Raw genomic sequence first — 23,967 nt, forward strand, 5'->3', positions numbered from 1 at the left:
CATTTTAAAAACTATACTGTGGATCTTATTAGGAGTGCTGACATGTATGAATAGTAGCTTTGCCAGTTTAGAATCAACCCAGAGCTGAGGAGAGAGATAGTAGGTGTTTGATGACAAACCCACTTCTGATATGAGGTGTCTCAAAGTACACCAAACTGCTAATCAAATTTAGTTTAAGACAGAATAACACTAAAAAACAAAAAAAAATGTTTAAAAAAAAGTACTGGGGTTGATTCATTTGACTAAAAGTTCTTCAAGGTAGTGCCCTGGCCACAGTCTAATGACTGAAACAAGTAAATAAAATAATAAGAAAAAATGTAGGAAAGGATACTCTCACAAGAAAGTTTGTTTATGAACTGTTTGTGATATTCCGAAAACTTGAGACTCACATCACCAACCATCATGGAAATCCTATTTATAAGATGTCAGGGGTTAAGAGGTCACATCTAGATCCCACAGTAAAGGAAATGATCACTTTTCTTACATTATCTTTGGTAAATCTGGTCCTAAATAGCCTGATGACCAAGGCTATTGTAAATAATTATTGAAAGAAGGATGGTTTCATTTCAATTGGTCCAGGAATTCAGTGTTAGAATGAGCAAGACTAAAAAGGGAAGAAAGAGTATGAACTGCTCCTTTGATATTATTATTCACAGAATTTAGTGTTGATGGCTTTCTTCAGGTTTAGACTCCAATTGACATTTCTGTCTATAGCTTTTCTATTCATCTCAGGCCTGAGAAATAGTTGTCATTTCAAAGATGTGAGAGAATTTGCTTCTTCATCAGGCACTCAGGAAAAAACAATCTTTACCAACCAGTTATATCATTAGATAGATAGCTCTGCTTTCTTCAAGATTGAAGAGAGAATTAATGAAACAACAATGACTGCACTCTTGGGATACAGTAAATAAACTTTAACATGAATGGGCTTCTCAAGACAGCAGTCAAATTTTCAACAGGAAGCTGGTTACTCAAGTGAGGCTCAGCTATGCAACGAATGTCAGAGGTGAAGTTGCACTGATTACAAACCTAGTTTGAAAACTCAACTTGGACCCTAGTTATGCCTGTATAAATCTGTAATAACTTTTGCAAAGTGGTAAAGGTGTCAGCTATCATTCAAATTAATTGAAAAACAACATTATGTCATGCAGTTGGCTGGTCAAAACAGGTTGTTTATCTGCAGTCTAGTATATTTATTTATTTATCTGCAGTCTAGTTGCTCAACTCTGATCTAGCAGATGAAGAAAAAGTTTCAACAGTGACCATTCCATCTTAATTTTAGGCATTGTGTATATAGACTACATTCTCTAATAATAAAACAGTAGAATCTGGGAAAACTGTTGTCCGTCTACATTGGAAGATAGTAACACAAATAGTCCAAGCAGTGTAATATGTTTCATGCTATTATAAACCTGATGTTTGGAATAGAACCCTTTACCAGAGAAATGTGTCAACTCAAAATTTTGTAGGTGAAATTGGGTATACAGGAAGCCCATCAAATGAACTGCCCCTAAAGGCTGGATTTATCACACAATATCATGCTTATTCTGCCTTATAGTTTACTTAGCTTCTATAACAGAATGAGAATAGGAGCTTCTTTGATTTAATATCTGGAATATTCATTGTTAAACTAACTGACAGGGAGAGATGAACCAATATGTAAATAAATTATAAAGAAAAAATAAATGAGGTAATGGAGAAAACACAAGTAGGTCAATGAGTTTGGATAAGGGACGATGTGTTTGTATTCCTTCTTAGCTGAAGAAATGTAATGTATCTTAAAAATAAATAGAAAAATAATTCAAAGATATTAAACATTTAAATAATATCTTATATTTATTGAAAAAATGGCTAAAGTGAAGAAGAAATCAGTATAAAAATAAACAAAATATAAAGGGATGCATACTCTTCAAATATAAAAATCATACATCACACCAGGTGACATTTTTGTTTCTCTCTAAAGATGTTTGAATTTCACAAAATTAATTTACAGTTTTAGGGGACAGAAGTATGTGAATAAATTTTGTGAATTTAATTCTTAATTTCTTAAAATCATCTCCCTTTCTCTTTGAGAATTGTTAACTGTTACTGCTAAGATTTTGTTCTCTATCTGCAATTAAAAAAGAAATTTCCATTATATATATATATATATATATATCTGTAAATGTAATATGTGACAATTATTCAGTAGCCACGATAAAACTCTGAGTTTTGGATGCCAAGGTGGAAATCCATGCCGCCATCTCTTCAGTTATCCACCCATCGGAAAAATGCTATGAAAAATGTGTGTGTGTATATATATATATATATATATATATATATATATACACACAGGATATTAATCGTCTGGAAACTGTTCAGCGACGTGCAACCAAGAGAATACCCTCTATCAGGCATTTGCCATATTCTGAATACCTTACTTCTCTGGGCATGGATACATTGAAACTCCAATATCTGGCAGCTGACTTGGCAGACATCCATAAAATTATTAACCATCTTACAAACAATAACTCTGGGCATCTTTTCAAACTCCGCCTGTCAAACACCCGTGGACACGTTTACAAAGTCAGAAAACAGCACAGCTGCCATGACTTTCGGAAACATTTTTTCACGCTAAGAGTTGCTGAAATATGGAACAAACTGCCGGCATCAGTTGTTAGTTGTCGGAGCACTGCATCCTTCAAAACTTCCATGCTTCCTGAGATTCGCCAACACTACACCTGATTTTCTTCCCTCCGTACACACGTAAGCATGTATCTGACTCATACACTGTTCACTTCCCAAACATTTGTACATTACTGCATACACTTTATATGCACTTTTGACCTGTTGTGGTGCACCTGAGCACTGTAGACAATAATTTCATCATTATTTTTATATGGACACAAAAGGTGCAGTAATATCAGAGGAAGGTTAATAGGGAAGATAGTTTTTGTGTGGAAGGTGCGCAGCTACAATAAACACCAAAAACATACAGAAAATTGATTCTATCACATAGCAGGGGGGGGGGGGACTAGGAGTAGTTGATAGCTTCTGTTACCTGCATGGCCAAGTCAGTAGCAGAAGGTGGATGCTCTGTGAGCATAGCTGGTAGAATAAGAATAGGCTGGGCAAAGTTCAGAGAGCTCCTACCTCTGTTGGTAACAAAGGGCCTCTTGCTCAGAGTGAAAGGCAGATTGTATGATGCCTGTGTGTGAACAGTCATACTACATGGCAGTGAAACATGGGCTGTGACTGCTTAGGACATGCGTAGGCTTGAAAGAAATGAAGCTAGAATGCTCTGCTGGATGTGTAATGTCAGTGTGCATGCATGACAGAGTGTAAGCATCCTGAGAGAAAAGTTGGGTATAAGAAGCATCAGATGTGGTGTGCAAGAGAGATGACTGTGCTGGTATGGTCAAGTGTTGCATATGGATGAGGACAGCTGTGTGAAAAAGTGTTACGCCCTAACAGTGGAGGGAACCTATAGAAGAGGTAGACCCAGGAAGATATGAGATGAGGTGATGAAGTATGATCTTCAAATGTTGGGCCTCACAGAGGCAATGACAAGTGACCGAGACCTTTGGAGATATGCTATACTTGTGAAGACTTGTCAAGCCAAGTGAGATCACAGTTGTGGCTGATACCAGTGGCATTTAACTGGCCCATTAAAAGTACCCTTGAATCATTGGGCAATATGCCGTGCCTATAAGACTTGTCAAAACGAGTGAAATCATAGTCATGGCTGATGTCAGTGCCATCTGACTGGCACCCATGCCAGTGGCATGTAAAAAGCATCATTTGATTGTTAGGTCTCATGGAGGCAGTGACAAATAACCAAGACCCTTGGCAATATACTGTGCTTGTATTGACCTGTCAACCCAAGTGAGACTGTAGTCATGGCCAATGCTGGTGTCAAGTCAATGGCCCCTGTGCTAGTGGCACATAAAAAGCACCCACTACACTCTTGGGGTGGTTGGCATTAGGAAGGGCATCCAGCCGTAGAAACCTTGCCAAATCAGAATGGAACCTGGTGCAGCCCCCCCCCAGCTTACCAGTTTTCAATCAAACCGTCCAACCCATGTCAGGATGGAAAGCGGACGTTAAACGATGATGATGATGAACACTGCCACGTAAATGCACCTGTGCTGGTGCTGCGTAAAAGCACACAGTACACTCTGTAAAGTGGTTGGCGTTAGGAGGGCATCCAGCTGTAGAAACTATGCCAAAACAGACATTAGCTTGGGCAGCTCTCTTCAGCTGGTCAGCTCCTGTAAAACCGTCCTACCCATGCCAGAATAGAAAACAGACGTTAAATGATGATGGTGATGTTTGATAAATCATTAAGTGTTGAATGTGAAATAAATTAAAAATTCATTTTGTAATTTTTAATTTTAGTTTGTAAAATTTTGTGATATTAGAAATAAAATCTCTTTTTCAAGGTAGCACGTTTTGAGACTTTTCTTGGCTTTCCTGTTGTCCCCTCACAAGATATTGAGATATAGGTGCTGTGAAATAATGAAGTAAAAAATAATTTTCTTTTAAAACCAGATCTCACAACTATATTTAAAAAAAAAAAGAAATTTAACGTAGTAGTAGTACAAATAAAGTATTTGCTTCTCACTAGAACAATATTTTGATTTCGTTGAGTTCCCAAATTTAAAATATATAATCAACCTTTTCAGGACTATAATTGCATTTCATCTTTTCGGAGATCGATAAAATAAAGTACCAGTCAAGTACTAAGGTCGATGTAGTTGATTAACACCTCCCACTTAAATTACTTGTATTAAAAATTTGAAACCATTATTGTTGTTATATGTTTTTTTTTTGTTTTACTATGAGCCTGTTTCGCAGAACTCTGGTTAAACAGTGCTACAACAAATAGTGCGAAAAAAATTCAAAAACAAAATAAACACAGTGGTGTCTCTTCTCTTTAGTGGCCTGCACTTATGCTTATTCCGCTTAATGATTAATCAGAGCATGCCCACTAGTGAAGGAAGGGACACAATGGATAATATAGTCTGAGACATATTCTTAAAAAGACAGGATGGCCATAGTTGGAATGCTTTTTATCATACATCCCCTCAATAAGATTTGATAGTTTTAACAGCAACTTTTAGCATTAATAAAATTACTTGGAATTGTTTTTCATAGTTGACAATTATTTGTTCGGATCCGTCTTAATCCCAGAATTCCACCAACTTCCTGTTTATAGGTAAATTGTTTAAAAAAAAAACTCTATATTTATTTCCAGTAAGGTGTCCTTATGTGTTTCATGTCGTTTAAAAGATGGTTTGTATTTGTATGTTTCTTTTTAGCTAAATAGACTCTATTCTTCTATTGTTAATGTTCGCATCTGTTGGTAAAGTTCGCTGGAATTGTGTGTGTTTGCTGACGCTGCATCTATGTTTGCAACGGTTGCTGTGGTATATCGCTTCATGTAACAATATACTTCCCTTTGTGAACAAATGTCAACTTTTCTTGTTCTTTCAGACAATAATTACAGCTATTAGTACTAAACAAAAATCTATAGAAGAACATTTATAATCCAATTAATGACAACAGTCTATATTTTAACGGAGCAGAAAAGTTAAACTGATCAAATTCTTTTTATATAAAGGAAACGATTTCTTTTGTATAGCTAGTGCTTGTTCAAAAGTTACAACAGCCTGGTTACTATGTGTTTCCCATCCAAACATCAAGAATTTGAATCAAATTTTACAAAAAGATAAAATTGATGTTATTGTAATTATTTTACGGTTAATTATTATTTTCATTTATATATATTTTTTTTCTTTTGTCTGCAACAACGAGGTCTTTCATTCTTGCTTCCTTTGTCTCCTCGATATTGTTTCTTATATCCTTCAGTGAATTAAACGAGCATCATCAATTGGTTTTAATTATGAGACTTACATATGAAAAGATTATTTCCGATCTCGCAGTAAACAAGATATATATATATACAAACACACACACACACATATATATATATATATTATATATATATATATATATATATATATATATATATATATATATAATGAGGAAATTAACTGAAACTCGGAGTACAGACAGAGAAACCCAAACTGCTATTCAACTAATATATAGAATGAGAATAGGAGTTATATATATATGTGTGGTGTGTGTGTGTGTGTGAGAGAGAGCAAACAACTTGGCGCCCAAGTTAATGAGTTCAAAACTCGGCCACTTACATGAACACGTTTTCGTATTTAGCTTTATTAAAAATGTAAACATGTATTCACCGTTCAGTTCCAAGTTTATTATTGAAACAATTATTGTTTCAAATTTTGGCACAAGGCCAGCAATTTTAGAGGTAGCAAAGTTGACCACGGTGGGATTTGAACTCATAATGCAAAGAATCGGAAGAAATGATGCTGTGTGCAAGCGTATATATATTCTTTTATTATTTTACTTGTTTCAGTCTTTTGACTTCGGCCATGCTGGAACACCGCCTTTAGTCGAATAAATCGACCCAGAGCTTATTCTTTGTAAGCCTAATACTTATTCTGTCAGTCCCTTTTGCCGCACCGTTAAATCACGGGGGACGTACACGGACCAACAGCGGTTGTCAAACGATGGTGGGGGTACAAGCACAGACAGACACATATATGCATATATATACGACGGGCTTCTTTCAATTTCCGTCTACCAAATCCACTCACAAGGCTTTGGTCAGCCCAAGGCTATAGAAGACACTTGCCCAAGGTGCCACAAATATATTATATATATATATATATATATATATATATATATATATATATATATATGCGCACGCACTGGAGCTTGTGGTTTTTAGTTTGCTCCCCCTGCTTTCTTGCTCACATTCCGCCTGCTTGGGCGACTTCACTTTCCATTCTTCCACATTTAATAAAGTAAGTTCTAGTAATGTACTTAGTCGATTCAACTAATTTAAGCCCTTCTCTATAAATTCTTGGTATACACGAATGCTGAGGAATGATTACTATCACTGAAGCAGTGGTCAGGTAGTATTAAGCTTTGGCCCTGACTCTGAGTTCAAATTTCATTGTGGCCAACTTTCATAAAATAAGTTAGATAGAAAGGCTGAGGTTCATTAAGTCAATTCCTCAACTTTTCCAATCATTTCTGGTTTAGTTTGTGTCACAATATTAAAAATTTTGTTTGTTAATTCTCTCCAAACTATTTTAATTATTTTGGAAATGAGAATTGTAAGATAAAACAAAATTAAAAGGAAAAGTTTCAATTTTCAAAATGAAGACTATATTATTGTTTAGCCCTGAGTCATCCCTGATCATACAGAGGCTTTGTGAAAGGCATTTCAACCATGACTGTCTTATATATATATATATATATATATGAAAGAGGAGCAGTGTAGTTTGCTTGAAGCATTGTACTACAGAAGTAGAATCATCATCATCATCATCGTTGTTTAACGTCCACTTTCCATGCTGGGGGTTGGACGGTTTGACTGAACACTGGTGATCCCGAAGGCTGCACCAGGCTCAATCTGATCTGGCAAAGTTTCTACAGCTGGATGCCCTTCCTAATGCCAACCACTCCGAGAGTGTAATGGGTGCTTTTACGTGCCACCGGCATGAGGGCCAGTCAGGCGGTTCTGACAATGACCACGCTCAAAAGGTATTTTTTATGTGTTACTTGCACAGGAGCCAGTCTGGCAGCACTGGCAATGACCATGCTCGAATGTTGTTTTTCATGTGCCACCGCCATGGGAAATGAGGAAAGCTTCTAACAATGCAGAGTTTAGAAAACCTTTATGTATTTTGGGTGCAAAGGGCCATCTTCAGAAGAGTACAGTCAAAGAAATGTGTGTTTACATGGCTCCTGCCATTTGGATAACCAAATGGGCAGTTTTAGTCCAGTGCTTGTGCATCTGAAATATATAAAAGTTTTTTTAAGCTTTCATCTCTGCATTGTTAGAAGCTTTCCTCATTTCCCTTTCCATATTATTTTACATACACACACACACATATTTGTGTGTGTGTAAGTATGTATGTAAAATAATATATGAAATATATATAATAATGATGAAATTATTGTACACAGTGCTCAGGTGCACCACAACTGGTCAAAAGTGCATATAAAGTGTATGCAATAATGTACAAATGTCTGGAAAGTGAACAGTGCATGAGTCAAATACATGCTTGCGTGTGTATGGAGGGGAGAAAATCAGGTGTAGTATTGGTGAATCTCAGCTTGATGTCATTTGCATATTTCAGATGTGGCATTCTTTAAGTTGGCATCTATGTCATTAACATATGCAACAAATAAAAGGGGGCCAAGAGCAGATCCCTGTGGTACACCAGATGTCATCTCATAGAATGAAGAGTGCTGTCCTAGAACTATGATAACCTCTTTTCGGCTGATAATGAAGGACTTCAACCAGTTATAGAGATCATCTTTTACACCCATTGCAGAGAATTTCACCATAAGTCTTTTGTGTGGCACAGAATTAAAAGCCTCAGCAAAGTCCAGGTAAACAATATCCACCCAGGATCCGTGATCAGTGATTCGGGTAATGTCCTCAAGAAACTCGATGAGTTGATTACAGCAGCTGGAGTTAGGAATAAATCCAAATTGTGACGGCTGGATGAGGCTGTGAGACTTCCAGAAGTTCCAGAGGGTTTCTCTGACACAGGATTCCATCAGTTTGGCGATGCAGCTAGTAAGACTAACGAAGCGATAGTTGACAGGCAATGTGCGGTCACCTTTTAATACTGGCAGTTTTCCACTGCTCTCGAGTAACACCATTGTCAAGACAGAATTGAAAGAATAGTGAAAATTGGTTTAGAAGAAAGTACCCACCGCATTTAAGAAGTAGGTATGTAACACCATCGAGACCAGGAAAGGCATGGTTACGTTTATAGTCTGGTGTCAGAGGTGATGGAGATGGAACATTTTGATCTTCAACAGTAAAGATGCCTGCATAGGATCCAGCAATGATTTCTGCACGTTCTTTGGGATTGCCAGTAATCTGCCCTGAGTGGGGATTGCAAAGGGGACTAACTGGAGAGTGAGGTCTCTGCTTTGAGTGTACATACTTCCAGAACACTTTGCTGTCAGGGTTGGTTGCTATGCGCTGTTCAAATTCAAACACTGCCTTTTTCGTCACCTGCTTGAGATGGTTGGCTGATCTATTGCACTTTTTCCTGTTGATCTCTGATTTGTGCAATTTGTATTCCTGTTCAGCATTACGGCGTTCTTTCCTGGCAATTTGGACTGCTGCAGTCTCCCAAATTGCACTATTAGGTGGTTTTTTGTGCTTGCGTGGTACCGATGCTGCACATGCCGCCCATATTGAATTCATATAACAGGTAATCATGATCAACTTAACTGGGGTTGTGTTAGAACACAAAATAATGCATTTTTTTACCTTGAGAGAATCTCTAAGGACTCATGGTGCATAAAAACACTTGGAATTATGTTGTTGACAGATGAGAATTATCTGCTATGTCTGATCATGTAATTTTGCCCTGCTATAGTATCCTCTGTGACAGATGTCCAGCAGCACAATAACAGCCAAATCTCCTGTCAACAATATATAAAATCTCAGTTTCTATTCAGGCATTGGTGTCACAAATTGCCAGTGGGCTTATTAGCAAATAATTGTGACAGAAGCAGTATTAATACCAAAAGATAATATATACAGGGTGTGGTTAATAAAATGTTGTCTAATTTACACAAAAATGAAAAATAACACTGATATTTCATTTTAACAGATATATTTACCAAAATATCTTGAAATACTAAAGAGTAAATTCATTCAATAAAATCACCATTGGCTTCAACCACTGCCTCCTGACAACTTCGAAAACTCCCGCAACTCTTCTTGATGGTCTCCTTGTTTAAGTTGGTGAATGCTGCCATAATCCTTGCCTTCAGTTTGTCTTTGGTGTTACAAGGAGTTTCGTTGGTCTCTCTCTGATCTGTGCCCCACACATTAATAAAGGGGTTTACAGTCTGGGGAGTTAGGTGGTCAGATGTTAGGGGTGATGTGGTTGCAGAAATTGTCTGACAGCTACGATTGGGTTCTCCTGCTTGTTTGGCATGGTACAGAGTTCTGTTGCCAGATAAGGTCTTCCAGCAGCCACCCTCTTGACCCAGGGCAGCACTACCTCCTCAAGTTACTTGATGTAGGCCTCTGTTGAGTCTGAAGCTGTGTGGAAGATGAATGGAGGCATAACATCACCATCACTAGTGATCACTCCAAACATCATGATGTTAACTGGACGTTTGATTTTTACCACTCTTGTTACATGTTTTGGGAACATAGCAAGCTAACGGTTGTTCTGTGTGTTCACCATCTGATTCTGGCAGAAATTTTTCTTGTCTGAGAAAAACCAAAGTATGTTCAGTTGGAGGGGATGCTAGAATTTGTTCAAAAGCTTGGTAGCGCTGTCTTTCCCCTTGTCATTGATGACTTGGGATAAAAATTGGCCTTTTCTCATCTTGTTTGAGGAATACAGAATGTCATGCACTACCTGCCTGATAAAAAAACTCAAACACTCCTATGGACCTGATTGACTTGGCGAGATCATTGTCAATCATAGCCTGGATCTCTCCAACAAATTCAGATGTTCTTTTCTTAGAGTAAGTTTTCCGTGCTGCTGTACCTTCGTAATCACCATTAGATTCCTCCAACTCTTTCCAAATTCTCAGAACTGTCCTCAGATTGACACCCAAACACTCTGAAATGTTCATATTGGAGCTTCTGGCATGAATGCCAAGCAGTAATGCATGTCGTTTCCAAATTTTTGGCAAGTGAATTGCATCAAGGTGCTGCTTTTCTCACAGACGGTGCCCAACTGACCCTACTATACTGTGTAGTCAACAAAATCAAAGTGCATGCACAATATAAAAATATAAAATGGTGATAATTTACCCGTCACACCCTGTATATATCATGGGCTACATTGTCCAGTGTATCTTTTATTAAAGTGTGGAGGATGATTTGAAGATTTAGCTGCTATTTCTAGCAAGTCAAGTGCCCATATAGTGCCTATTTTGCTGGCTCATAGATGCATGAATTGCTTTTGTTTGGCCCTAGGTTAGCCATCTTGACTAAACATAGCTATTGTGAAAGGTGTTCATCCTTTCACTATCGTATCTCATTTCCTGACAGTATTTCAACATCTGCAGTTATCTAAGTGTCCATTCTTTAAGAAGATAGGGTCTAGTTTTAGCGAGATAGGGCTGCTATTTCTATCTGCTCAAATGGCCAAATACAGGCACCCTTGTTTGAAGATATTACTGACATGGATAGTCAAGTCATATACTAATAAATATCTTTTACTGAAATGTATGTATACTTAAGTGCCAAGATCTAGTTGTGGAGGGTACCTGTGGAATATGTAGACTCAGGAAGATGTGGGACAAAGTGGTGAGAAAGGATCTTCAGATGCTGGCTTTACTCAGGAAATGACAAGGGACTGGGAGATGTGGCCATTTGCTGTACTTGATAAGACGTGTCAAGCTAAGTAAAATCACTCTTTCACACATACAGGCGTGTCCTTTCATGTGCTGGTGTCACTTAAAAAGCACACATGCCAGTGTTGTTTTAACGCACCTCTACCGGTGCTGTGTAAACACACCCATGTCAGTGGTACGAAAAAAGCACCCAGCACACTCTGTCAAGTGGTTGGTGTTAGGAAGGGCATCCAGCCATAGAAATCATGCCACAACAGACAGTTGGAGTCTGGACAGCTCCATGTCAAACTGTCCAACCCATGCCAGCATGGAAAGCGGATGTTAAACAATGATGATGATGACTTACGAATGTTAAAATTATTATTTATATTATATTTATTTATTGTTATTTATCATTTATTATATTGTATATCATATTTATTTAGTATACTATTTAATACTGTATTTCATTATTTATATTAAATTATTAATTATTATTTGAGAGCAAGTTAAAAAATAATAATGGAACATTAACTGATGGGGTTACTATAAAAATTTATTATGAAGATCAAGTTAGAGACTTCAAATTTCCCCCATCAGCTTGTTTGACTGGTTGAAGAAGCTGAAAGTGAAACTTAAAGGCTCAGACAACTTGATCTTTTGTATGCTTTTTTATAAATATTGTTTAATGTAATGCATGTGGGCATGTATACATATATTTCTTTTAGTGAAAGGTGGTTACATGTACAAATATCTTTAATGAAATTTGTGTATATGCATGCACATAAATGTATTTTATTAAAATGCATGTGTGTATACAAGCAATTTTCTTTCACTAAAGTGTGTGTGCACATATAATTTTTCTTTTACTAAAATGCGTGTGTGTATATACATAAATTTTCTTTTTAAAATCTATGTGTGCATGTATGCACACAAATTTATTTTACTGAAATGTGTGTGTGTTTATGGTGAGGAAAAAAAATGTAAAGTTTAAAGTCAACACCATCATTCCTTTAGCATTTAATCTGACTCAAATATTCTGTTTTATGTTCAAATCAGCTAGATCTATTGTGTTACAACTTTCTGCATAGCCTTTATAACTTGATCTAACAGTTTGATTCTTCTATAATTTTTTCTCTCTAATACATCCTGTTTGTCTTTGTAGCAATTTACAATGATATTCCTGTTATACATTGAGCATGACACCTTCCTGTATTACTTCATTAGCTACCTGGGTGGTTATCATGTATTTTTATTTAACATCTTTGCAATTATTACTAGTGGTCCAGCAGCTTTCTCTCCTCTTCATGTCCTTGATTGCTTTATGTACTGCAATGCTGTCAACTTGAATTGCTGGTACCTTTAAAGGGTCAGCATGCAGCAGCCCCACTTTATTCCATGCACTCTGTATTTGACAACCTCTTATAATTGTGCTTCCATACCGCATTTTTGTCCATCACAGTGATGGCAAGAGTGTTTTCATCATTTCAAATCCACTTCCCTCATATGACATGTCAGTTCTCTTTAAGACACTGTCTTGCAAACTTGATCACTTCACGCCTCTGATCATCACATTGTAAGACATGTGCAAATCCCTTCCATTTTGCTTCAACCTTTGCCAAGTATCTCTCTCGCCTAGCTGCCCTTAGAGCTATTTGATAATGCTCCCTAAAACCAGCTTCCTTCCATGTTTTCCAGACTTGTTTCATAACCATTATTGCTCTATTAGCTATGTCATTTCATTTTCAGTTTTGCTGTGACTTTGCACCAGTCTCATTTTGATCTGTGACCAATAAATAGGTTATTTTGTAAGAATTTCCAGTTGTCATCTGTGTTACAGTTATCTAATCTTTCTCCATATAGTCATATGTGTCAATTAAAACTTCTCTAAAACTTATGCTCAATTGTGGGTTCTATTAGCGTTCATGTTTTCCTCCTCCATTTCATTTTTTGTCTGTGTGTCCATGAAGCTATGACTCTGAAGTCATTAGCCACTAAACTATGTTGGCTAGTGGATTCTTCACTAGGAAAGATTCTATATTTACAATGACCCATCTATTTTTTTTCCTGATAAGGATGAAATTTGACTTAAGTATTTGTCAGATTGGTAGGTGATGAGGTGTTTGGCTGGTTTCTTGAAGTGTGTGTTGCAAACTGTTAAATCACTTGTATACAGAATTCTGGCAATCTACAAACTCATTTCTTGTTCAATAACCCCAGCTTCCATTTATGTCATAAAAGTCATTATGGTGTTGATCAGAATGTCTGTTGAAGTCACCAGCCATGATAAAAAGTTACTGTCAGTCATCATTGAGATAGTCCTTCTGTTCTGCCAATCCTGGCTGTGAGGCCGATGCATTGATGAGTGTTACTTGCTGAGTTGTTTATAACCAGACTCATCTTATCCTATCACACACTCTCACTACCTCAGTTACTTTATTCATTTCTTAGTTAATAATATGCCAATCTCACCCTGCCATCAATTTGTATTAATGTTTCTTGCCTACTAGGAATTTGGATGAGGATTCTGCCCCGGCATATCCACAATTGCACCAGACCTACCTATCATAATAGTTGTCGCCTTAAAGTTTTGGAACTGACAGGGGCAGGTTCTTGGGTGTTAAAGCTCTTCAGTTTGTTGATTGCTGTTTGACAACTTCTGTACTTGTATAGAATAAGAAAGCTTAGGCCGTGACTTGTGAGCGGTTGGATGATTCATACATATACACACACACCACACATGGAATTAACTCGGTATATATCTTGTATCTATTTTGATGATCCTAGTCGCATGAAATGAAAAGTCAACTCTGGTGAGATTTGAACTCAGTGGTAAAGTGTTACAACCAGATATTGCATGATGTTTAAATTGACTTATTGCTAATTTTATCACTTCACTGCTTTCCTACTAAACTGTTGGCCATGTTGTAGACTGCAACAATGACTCTTTCAAAAGCCATTCCCTATGATCTACAGTACAGATTGTTTTAGGCTTTTTATTTATATTTTTAATGTTTTTTTTTTATTTTCTATATTTTATAATATATTTCTATTTCTAATTTTGCTTTACACATTTTTCCTTATATTTTTGATGTTTCTTTATATTTCTCCAGGTTATGATGAAAACAGACAATAAATTGTGAAGAATTTGTAAAGTTTTAACAAAGCATTCGGTACATAATGGGTACCAAAATACTTGATCAGATATTGACAATGATGCTTCATGGCTCACCAGAAGAAAAACATTTCATTTATAATGATTCTGACATTATTTTAGAATGTAAACTTTGCCGTAACTTATTCCGTGCCCTTACTGGTTTTATCTTACATCGGAAGAGTCTGTGCATGAAACCACTTGAAAAGTCAGTTAGTATCAATTCCTATGACCAAAATATGAGAACAGAAACCTTCAGAAATGTTACATTTATCACAAATTCTTCATCCTGTGAAGAGGACTCAGCACAAACCCCATCACAACAACCAAAAAGTACACCATCCAGCAATAATAATAATAATAATAATAATAATAATAATAATAATATTAATAATAATAGTAATGATAATGATAATAACCAGCAGCAACAGCAGCAGCAACAGCAGAATTTATCTGCTGCAGACCATTTTCAGTATCTTCAGAATTACGTTAGTCAGATTAATGAATCAATAGAAAGCAAGAGTAACTTGAAAGCCGTATTAAACCTTACTCAGGAAGGTATTGGGAATTCTTCGGACATTACACAAAAATCAGCTGAAGAACCTAAAACAGACTCTAACTCTACAGAGAGAATCGTGCTAACAGAAGCATCTAGTCCACAGGTTTGTAGTGTTCTTTTATTGTGTGTGTATGTGTGCATTTGTTATTGTTGTTTGGTGCCAAGCTAACCCTGATTCAGCAGGCCATGGCTCTCACCTTTTGTTCAGATACACTGTTTTATTATGACTTCATCAGTGGTTCTTAGCTTGGGCAGTAATGATCCCTGGGAAGCATTATGAGCTCACAAGGGGTGCTCTGGGTGTTTAGAAAGGTTGTGATGTTTCTGAGAAATAAAATATTTAAACTGGGTATAACATATCTTATCCTTTTAGCATTTAAACTGGCCAGATCCAGCTTCTTGACCTATCCTACAATGTCATTTTAAAAATTAACAATCACATCATCAAAATCTGAAAGCTTTAAGATTAATTCAAAACAATGTAAATAAATAAGCATTAGTTTTGAGAGAATTATGTGAATGCAAAAGGGTTAAACACATTAAAAAAAAAAACTTTATCAGGATTTGAATATGTGTCATACATTCATTTATCAATGAGAAGAAACATGACTGATGAATGTAATTTTATCATATAAGTCGTTACTTTCTTTAATAATTTTATAAAATTTTAACATAGAGAACACCAGACCATACAGATATCTAAAAGAAGAAAAAAGAACATGTTGGATGACATAGCTTGAGAAAATGTGCACAATTAGAGCTCAACACTTCTTTATGCAGCTGTCCTCATCCATGACCAAACCAACACAGTCTGATGCCTCTTATACCCAGTTTTCCTCTTAGATCATTTACACTCTGTCATGCGTGCACACTGACATTACTCATCCAGTGGAGCATGCTAGCTTCATTTCTTTCAAGCCTTTGCAATTCCTCTGTAGTCAGAGCCCATATTTCACTGCCATGTAACGTAAACTGTACATACACTGGTATCATACAATCTGCCTTTCCCTCTGAGGGAGAGACCCTTAGCTACCTACAAGGGTAGAAGTATTCTTTGCCCAGCCTGTTTTTATTTTAGAAACGACACTTTCAGAATTTCTTCCACCACTGCTAACTTAGTCTCCTTGGTAATGGAAGCTATCTACTATTTCTAATGATCCTCCTGAGCATTTGAGGAAGTCTATTGTCTGCGCATTTTTAGTGCTTCTTCTACCTGCACATTTGCCACACACATAGACTATGTTTTCTGTTAACCTTACTGTGATACTGCTTCATCTCTTATCTGTCCAAAGCTTGCACTGGGTACAACGTATGGTGTTTCTACCAACACCCTTCTTACATACTGAGCAGGACCATCTCCCAGAGAGACTTTTGATTTGTCCGTTTTCCTACTTACTAGAACTTTGGTTTTTGCTAAATTAACTCCAAAGCCCTTAGATTCCAAGCCTTGCTTCCACACCTGAAATTTCTTCTTTAGGTCAGGTAGTTATTCAGCTATAAGAACAAGGTCATCAGTGCAGAGGAGCTCCCAGGGACAGCTGGTCTTGAATTTCTCTGTTAAGGACTGGAGGACTAAGGTAAACAAGAGCAGGGTGAGAACTAAGCCTTGGTGGATTCTTACCTGTACACTGAATTCATTGCTATAGTTGTTACCAACCTTCATCTTACTGGCAGCATCCCTATACATAACTTGTACAGCTTTAACTTACCACTCGTCTATTCCTGGCTTCTGCATTGACCACTATTTCTGATGTAAGCAAGATTAGTGTTAGATTTGGCTAAATACTGGAACTTTGTGAAATACACCAAATATCAAGCATGTTTATTATCTTCTCATCATTTTATGTCTTATTTCTGTGCCGCATGGGTTGAATGGGTCTTCAAAGTCTGAGTTAGTTGTTATTCAGTGTGACTGCTCTCCTAGAGGGGTTAGAGATCACTTCTCACTTGTACATTTTTGGTATGGTTTCTATAACTAGATGCCTTACCTATCACCAATCATTTTACAAAGTCTATAGACTATATTTTATTGTTCCATTAACACTAGAGAAGATTCTTGACCTGATGTTCTCAATTTACTGAGTGTACTGATATGATCCAACAATAAAACTTCTTTGTGGTTACTCGATCTGCTAGAAACAGCAGCCAAATCTAACTCAAATCACATCATATCTTAGATAAGGAAGGACATGTTGGATCATCATTGGCATGGCCCAGTGTCATGAATCTGATTCTATTGAATTCATGGTTGTATATGCCTTTTTTTTTACTTCAAAGGATGCTGACAATGAGATCATGAGAATCAGAGTGCAGCTGGGTCTGTTTCTTCTCCACTGATCTTTTCCTTCCTTCTGATTCCATTCCCAGTTATTTTCAAAGATATTGCACCCAACATAGCGTTTTTGCTTCCACAGTGGACAGTGTTATATGCATCAACAATTGATGGAGAAACAAAGTTTTGAATATTTATTTAGTTTACCATTATATTAGCACCTTGAAGTTCCTATTGGATACTTTCCTTGTACATAAGCATCTTTGATAACGAGTGACATACATTAACTGATAATGTAACAGCTCAGCTTCAATGCTTTTGAGTCTGGTTTGATAAGGAATTTCAGTGTTCATGACATTCTAATGTATGCAGAAGATGGTTTGCAGTGTTGTCTGATGGAAGCAATCCAACATTTTTTACATCCTTTCTTTAAAGCTTACAAGCTTCACTTTAGAAGTACCACTTTGTAAATCATCGAGTTAGGGCAGGTTTTGCTTCTGTTGCAGCAGAAACTCTTTTATACAGTTTCCCAAAGGTAGCAGGCACAAGACAAATACAGTTTATACTTTCATCAGATTCACTGTTTTTTTATGAATTGCTGTATGTAATCCTTTGGTCTGCTAATCTTTATTCTCTGTAATTTGAGATAGCTCCCCGCTTTCATATCTTCTCCTCTCCTCTCTCTTCTTTCCCTTCTCTCCCTTCCTTCTCTTCTAGCCATTTATCTCCTTTGCTGCAAGACACCTGTTTCTGTCCCTCTTTTCATACTATAACCTCACATCACCTGGCACAAAACCACAAAACCGTTAATTTTTTTCTGTTTCTAATAGCGAGCTGATTTTTTTTTTGTTTTCTTTGCTGTATGATGTATTATCCTTTTAAAACACAATCCATCTGATACTGCTTCTATATATTAATACACAAAACTTCAAAACTTCAAAACTTTCTAAACGGTATTTTAACTTTCCTATGTTCAAAATAGCTTAGTTTTAGTGAAAGGTTAGTTATATGAAATCCCTACAAATTCTTTGTTATTTTAAAAACTAATTGAAGCAACACATAGCATATTTTGTTAGGGAATTCATCATGAAAGGGTTAAGTAATTATTTTCACTTTCTGCCATTCTTTATTTGATAAGTTAGGAAACCTGCTAAAAATACAGCAGTGCAACTGGGTTCAGTATTTAGGAAATATTGACTTAATGCCATGAATATGACACCTGAATATTCAGTGAATGTGTGATGTAGTTTATGAAGTCCCTTCAAGTGTCCCAACATAGTCTTATGCACCTGTGTTTGTCTCTAGTTTCATTGCATTAAACAAATGAGAGAGAAATCTCCCTGAAAAGACTGTCATGACTAACATTCCCAGATCTATGTGGACTGAAGTAATACAGAATTAAATGTCTTTTGAAGCAACAAGATGCCTGCCAGGCGTTCAACTCAAGCCCTCTAAGCTTGCTGTTCAATGCCACTGTTGACTGTCAATCCATATTTACCATATTTGATTTGTCATACGTGTATCACCATAATTCTGTAATTATCACATGTATATATGACACTGGTGTTCTGGAATTATGGCTGTATGTCACTAGTTTCTGTAATGATGACTTGTTTATGACAATTTTGTGTTAGCATATCATTATTTTCAGAACTTATGACATGTTGTATGTCACTATATTTTTTTACTTACACGTTGTATGTCCTGCATCTATTGCATACCACGTCTTCTTATAGTCCACTATATATTTACATGTTGCACGTCACCATTCTTTGTTACTTACAACATATATATCACTGTAATTTTATGTTTTAATATGTAAACCACTACAGTTTTATAATTATGAATTGTATGCTATTATCACTTTATTCTTACAATATGTGTGCAATTATTATTTTATATTTATGTATGCAACTATAATGTTTTTGATTATGATATATGGCTTATTATTGAACATGTTTGAATTTATTCTAATTAAGAATTACTGTTTGTTCCAGGTTTCTACTGCTGTTTCCAGTTTAAAGGATTCTGCCCCCAAATCTACTGACCCTCCATCACATTGTTGTGCTATTGGTAAACCCTGCAATGTACAACAAACCAATTGCTTTACTGCTACCTCTGAAACAGAAGGGGAACTGTGTGATTCCAGAAATAGCAGCCCTTGTTCAATGCCACAGCTAAAATTACCATGTACCAAAGCAGGTTGTGTGGAGAACAATGACAACAATAAAAGCAATGATGAAAGTGAGTCTTTAGAAACCAGCAACAATGTTTGCACAGCACCTCATAATGAAAAAGTCTCAAAACGTTCAACAAAACCTCTAATAGTACAAAGCAATACTCATGCAAGTTCAAGTTGTGTAGTAAACAAAGAAGGTGAAGCTATAGAAGCATCAGAGAAACTGAGTTCGAAATCTTCACACATTGAAATAATTCTGAATGATAATCCTTCGATGAAAGATGTTATTGAAATTAATGAAGTGCATAATTTAGAAGAGAGAGTGTCTCAGTCTTTGTCCTTGGATAATTTATGTTGTGTCCCTCTAGACCAAAGTGGCCCTGTGGACCAGTGTTGTGCTGCTAATCAGAAGAAACAAGCACCCCAACATTATATTTGTCCACACTGTCCTAATACTCTCATCTATGACTCATACCCACTTTTCTGCCAGCATCTTGAGTCAGTACACGGAATACATGCTGATCCCATTGACAATTTAGGCCAGACGTTTGAGTTGAATAATCAAAGTTCCATGTCATATATACCTGAGCGTGCTAATCAGAAATATTCTGAGTGTATTGTCCTAGAATTAGCTGATTATCAGAATCTCCAGTGTCGGAAATGCAAACACAGCTTTACTCAGCGCTGTTCACTTCGGAGACACATTTTGGAAATCCATGGTGAAAAATTGGGTTATTATTCATGTCCCTTCTGCGTTAGCAAAGTCTGGTTTCGCTATTTTCGAACGTTTTTAGCTCATTTAAAAAACCTACACGGCTTCCAAAAGGACCAAATATATCGCATCCATCGCAATTTGCAGAAAAACAGTTGGGTAGAATTTGGTAGTGATCAGCTGCCTCCTGATGGAAATAACACAACTTCGCAGCTCTGTAATCGTGTTTCATAGTTTTTACAACATGCATTTTCATTTCATTCACTACAGTCTGTATTATGCTACACATTTCATCCTATATGATGTATGCATTATGTGCTACTATGCTATGCTACAAATTAGACATAACACTATGCACAGCACTACACACTGTGTGGTATACTAAACACATCAGAATTTACAATACCCTGCATCATTTCTGCAAAATGATCACACTACATTACAGCATTCATTGTACAGTAAGCACTAAATTACATTACACATCATACAACAAAGTACCTAGTACATTATACATCACATTACATATAATGCACTTCAATGGTCACCACAGAATATCATACACTGTACGCTGTGCTAGACATTATACTACATACTCCCCATCAAACGACATTTCAATGACAGTTAGAGATACTTTGTAATTTTTGTTGCATTTTTATATTAAATTCTTTCCATTTTCCTTTCTGTTAACTTTGCTCTATAAGTTATAAGCCCATATACATTTGCATAAGTTGGTTACAAGTTTTGGGTACAAAACTACCTAAGTGATAATTGATTCCTGATTGATTAACAAAGTAACTGAATCCAATCCAATAAGATAACAGCTGATCAATGTATATTTTATTTTTTAATTTATCTTTTCTCATATTGTTTTAAATTAATTCATATGGTCATAAGTTTGAATATTGCTAATAACCATAATGTTGTGTCTATGAGCAAAGTTTATAACTAACCTCTATAATTCTGCTTGCTACATTTTGTCTGGCCGAGTAAGGAGTTCCTCTTGTTACTTCACAGTTGAATTAGCAATTGAAAGGGACAGTATCCAGCTGTAAATGCAATAACTGCACCAAAAACCTACCCTTGCTACAAAGAAAATCATCATTATTTTACATCTGCTTTCCATGCTGAGATAGTTAGGACATTATATCATGTGTGTGGTGCACTTCTAGGTATATTTAATAAAATGAGAGATACAAGCATGTATGGATGTAGAGTTGACTTTGTTCTATCTCAGCGTGGGCCATCCAATGCCTTGTGAGTGAAATTGGCAAATGGAAGCTGTATGGAATCCGGTCTTCTGTGTGTGTGTGTATGATTCATTCTGTTTCTGCATATGAAAAATGTTGCACAAAAAAAGTAATGATGTTTGTGGATATTCCCTGCTAACAACTCCCCTCATGGCTCCACTCTTTTGAAGATGATTAGAATAAATCCATTGTTTGAAAGACTGATAAAGATTAGTGACAAGAAGTACTTCTGGCTGCAAAACATTGCCTAAATGTGTATTTGTCCCACCCATACTAGCATGAGAAAAAAATGTGAAATGAATGAACAAAAATATTATTTTCCAACTAGCTGGTTTCATAGTTAGTCCCCTGGGTTGTTCACTGCAGTGAATTTGATAGACAAAAACTGAAAGAAGCTTGTGTGCATGTGGGTTTCTTTACATGTGTAATCACTCAGCTTTTGGCAGTGAAGTTACTGTCATTTCCCCTGTCACTGTATCATCCACTTATTTTGCATCTTTGAAGACATGTGGAAGAAGACATCCTTTGCTATACTCCTTGCTTGAAAAACAGGTAAAGGCGAGCAACAGGAAGGGCATCTGGTTGCAAAACATGCATTTATAATATATTCATCTACTTCATTCAAGCATTGAAAAATGGACATAAAAGTGAAGACGCTGCAGCTATTTGTGCTGTACTTGCAAACAAGGAACATAACTCTACATGCTCCAGAACAAAAGACCAAATAAACATAACACACTCAACTTCTTGAAGTATTGAGTAGTTTATTTTATATCTATAACCCTTGTTTTTATGAACAAACACAGAGGTTGTGTAATGTCCACTTTCCATGCTTGCATGGGTTAGACAGCTTGACTGGAACTGGTAAGCTGGGAAGCTGCAACAGGTTCCTGTCTGAATTTGACTTGGTTTCTACTGCTGGATGCCCTTCCTAACGCCAACCATTCTGAGAGTGTAGTGGGTGCCTTATACATGTGATTGGCACTGGCCACAACTATGATTTCACTTGGCTTGACAAGTCTTCTCAAGCACAGCAAATTGCCAAAAGTCACAATCACTCATATTTATAGTGAAATGCATTACCTTTATTTCAATAAATTTTGAAAACAAATGAAGTATGTAGTGAAATACCTTTGTCATTATGAAGGTGGTACTTGGAACATAATATAAAATTTTAGAAGAAGGTTTTAATTAATATTACTTTAAAACACAATGTTTGTATCATAAGGCCAATCTCCGGTGAGTTGGTATTAAAGTGGATATATACAAGGGTGAGTTAGAAAGTGATGCAAATAAAAAATTACATTACTTTCTAACTCTTCCTCGTAATGGATATATATATGTGTTTTAGTTTTTGTTTAGCCTTGCTCAAGCACCACCTGCACAGTTTTATTGCTTTGTGTCTTTTGTGTTGTCTCTGTGTATGTCAGATGTCCAGTATTTCTGCTGAGTGTTTGTTTGGCTTTTTTTCAGTATACGAGCATCTCTAGTTGGTGGCTCAATGAATTATTTATTGGATGCTAGCTTGCTTTGATTGTAGCCTTTGCAGATGACTGATCTAATATGTTAAAGAGAAATGTATAGATTTACTTTTTTAAATGTCTCAAGGAAATTTAGGTGAAATTTGAAAAAAATTTTGGAAGGAGGTTTTATTAATTACAGGCTTCTAAAGAGAGGGTTTGAAGAAGAGAGTTGAGCTCTGGAAATACCTCTAATTCCTCTTGTTTTTGTCTTGTATGCTGAAGTTTGGAAGAAGATTTTTGAGAATCTTCCACCTATATATATATATATATGTATGTGTGTGTATGTATATATATATATATATATATAATAAATGTGTGTATGTGATTATATATATGTGTGTGGATGGATGTATATATATATATATATGTGGATGTGTGTGTATAATGGCTTATTCTGCTCAACATTCAAGATGTAGAGACATAAGCTGGTGAGATGTTCTCAGTTAAAGCTTTTCTTTTTTTAGAATGCTCTGATTGAGTATTTCAGGGGCCTAGAAAAGTTAGCCTTACAGGATTTTAGGAATATCACTCCAAGTCTGAATCCAGATAGTTTATTTTTGATTTGGTTATATTATGTTTTATTAAATCTATTTGTGTTAGGTTGCTATGAAAGGTTGTCTGCTAAAATATATCATGGTCTTCAAGATGTTGCTCTTTCCTTGGTTAGAAAAGAGACTTTTGTATTGCTCTTTGAGGAGGCTGCAAATTTGTGAAGGTTTGTCCATATATCAGCCATCTTGATATTAACACAGAACAATTTTTGATTTCAAGATTAACCCTTTAGCATTTAAACTGGCCATATCCGGCCAAAAGTATTCTGCCTGTTTTATGTTCAAACAGGCCAGATCTGGTCTCTCACACCAACCTTACAATATCGTTTTAAAAATTAACAGCTACCTCATCGAAATCTCATAG

The 23,967-nt window shown here is 36.2% G+C and overlaps 1 protein-coding gene across 2 annotated transcripts; it reads left to right on the top strand.

Annotated features, from left to right (window-relative positions):
- The first annotated feature begins 5,104 nt into the window (after positions 1 to 5,104).
- LOC115215707 (uncharacterized protein DDB_G0289975) lies at positions 5,105 to 20,958 on the top strand. Of its 2 annotated transcripts, none has more exons than XM_029785000.2 (3): positions 5,105 to 5,199; positions 14,521 to 15,222; positions 19,389 to 20,958. In XM_029785000.2, exons 2-3 carry the CDS (start codon positions 14,587 to 14,589, stop codon positions 20,514 to 20,516), a joined length of 1,764 nt encoding a protein of 587 aa, XP_029640860.2. In that variant the 5' UTR covers positions 5,105 to 5,199; positions 14,521 to 14,586; the 3' UTR covers positions 20,517 to 20,958. The 2 variants fall into 2 exon arrangements, with proteins under 2 accessions (XP_029640860.2, XP_036361723.1); XM_036505830.1 differs by lacking the exon at positions 5,105 to 5,199 and adding an exon at positions 5,203 to 5,274 and having other exon boundaries at positions 14,520 to 15,222.
- Positions 20,959 to 23,967: the final 3,009 nt, after the last annotated feature.

The sequence above is a fragment of the Octopus sinensis genome, linkage group LG9, assembly GCF_006345805.1.
Source record: "Octopus sinensis linkage group LG9, ASM634580v1, whole genome shotgun sequence".
Taxonomy (NCBI): Eukaryota; Metazoa; Mollusca; class Cephalopoda; order Octopoda; family Octopodidae; genus Octopus; species Octopus sinensis.

Bases quoted from the DNA above. Each gene is read 5' to 3' on its own strand.
- LOC115215707 (XM_029785000.2), top strand. From the start codon at position 14,587: ATGGGTACCAAAATACTTGATCAGATATTGACAATGATGCTTCATGGC. The intron at 15,223-19,388 runs GTTTGTAGTGTT...TGTTTGTTCCAG, and splicing joins CAGAAGCATCTAGTCCACAG to GTTTCTACTGCTGTTTCCAG.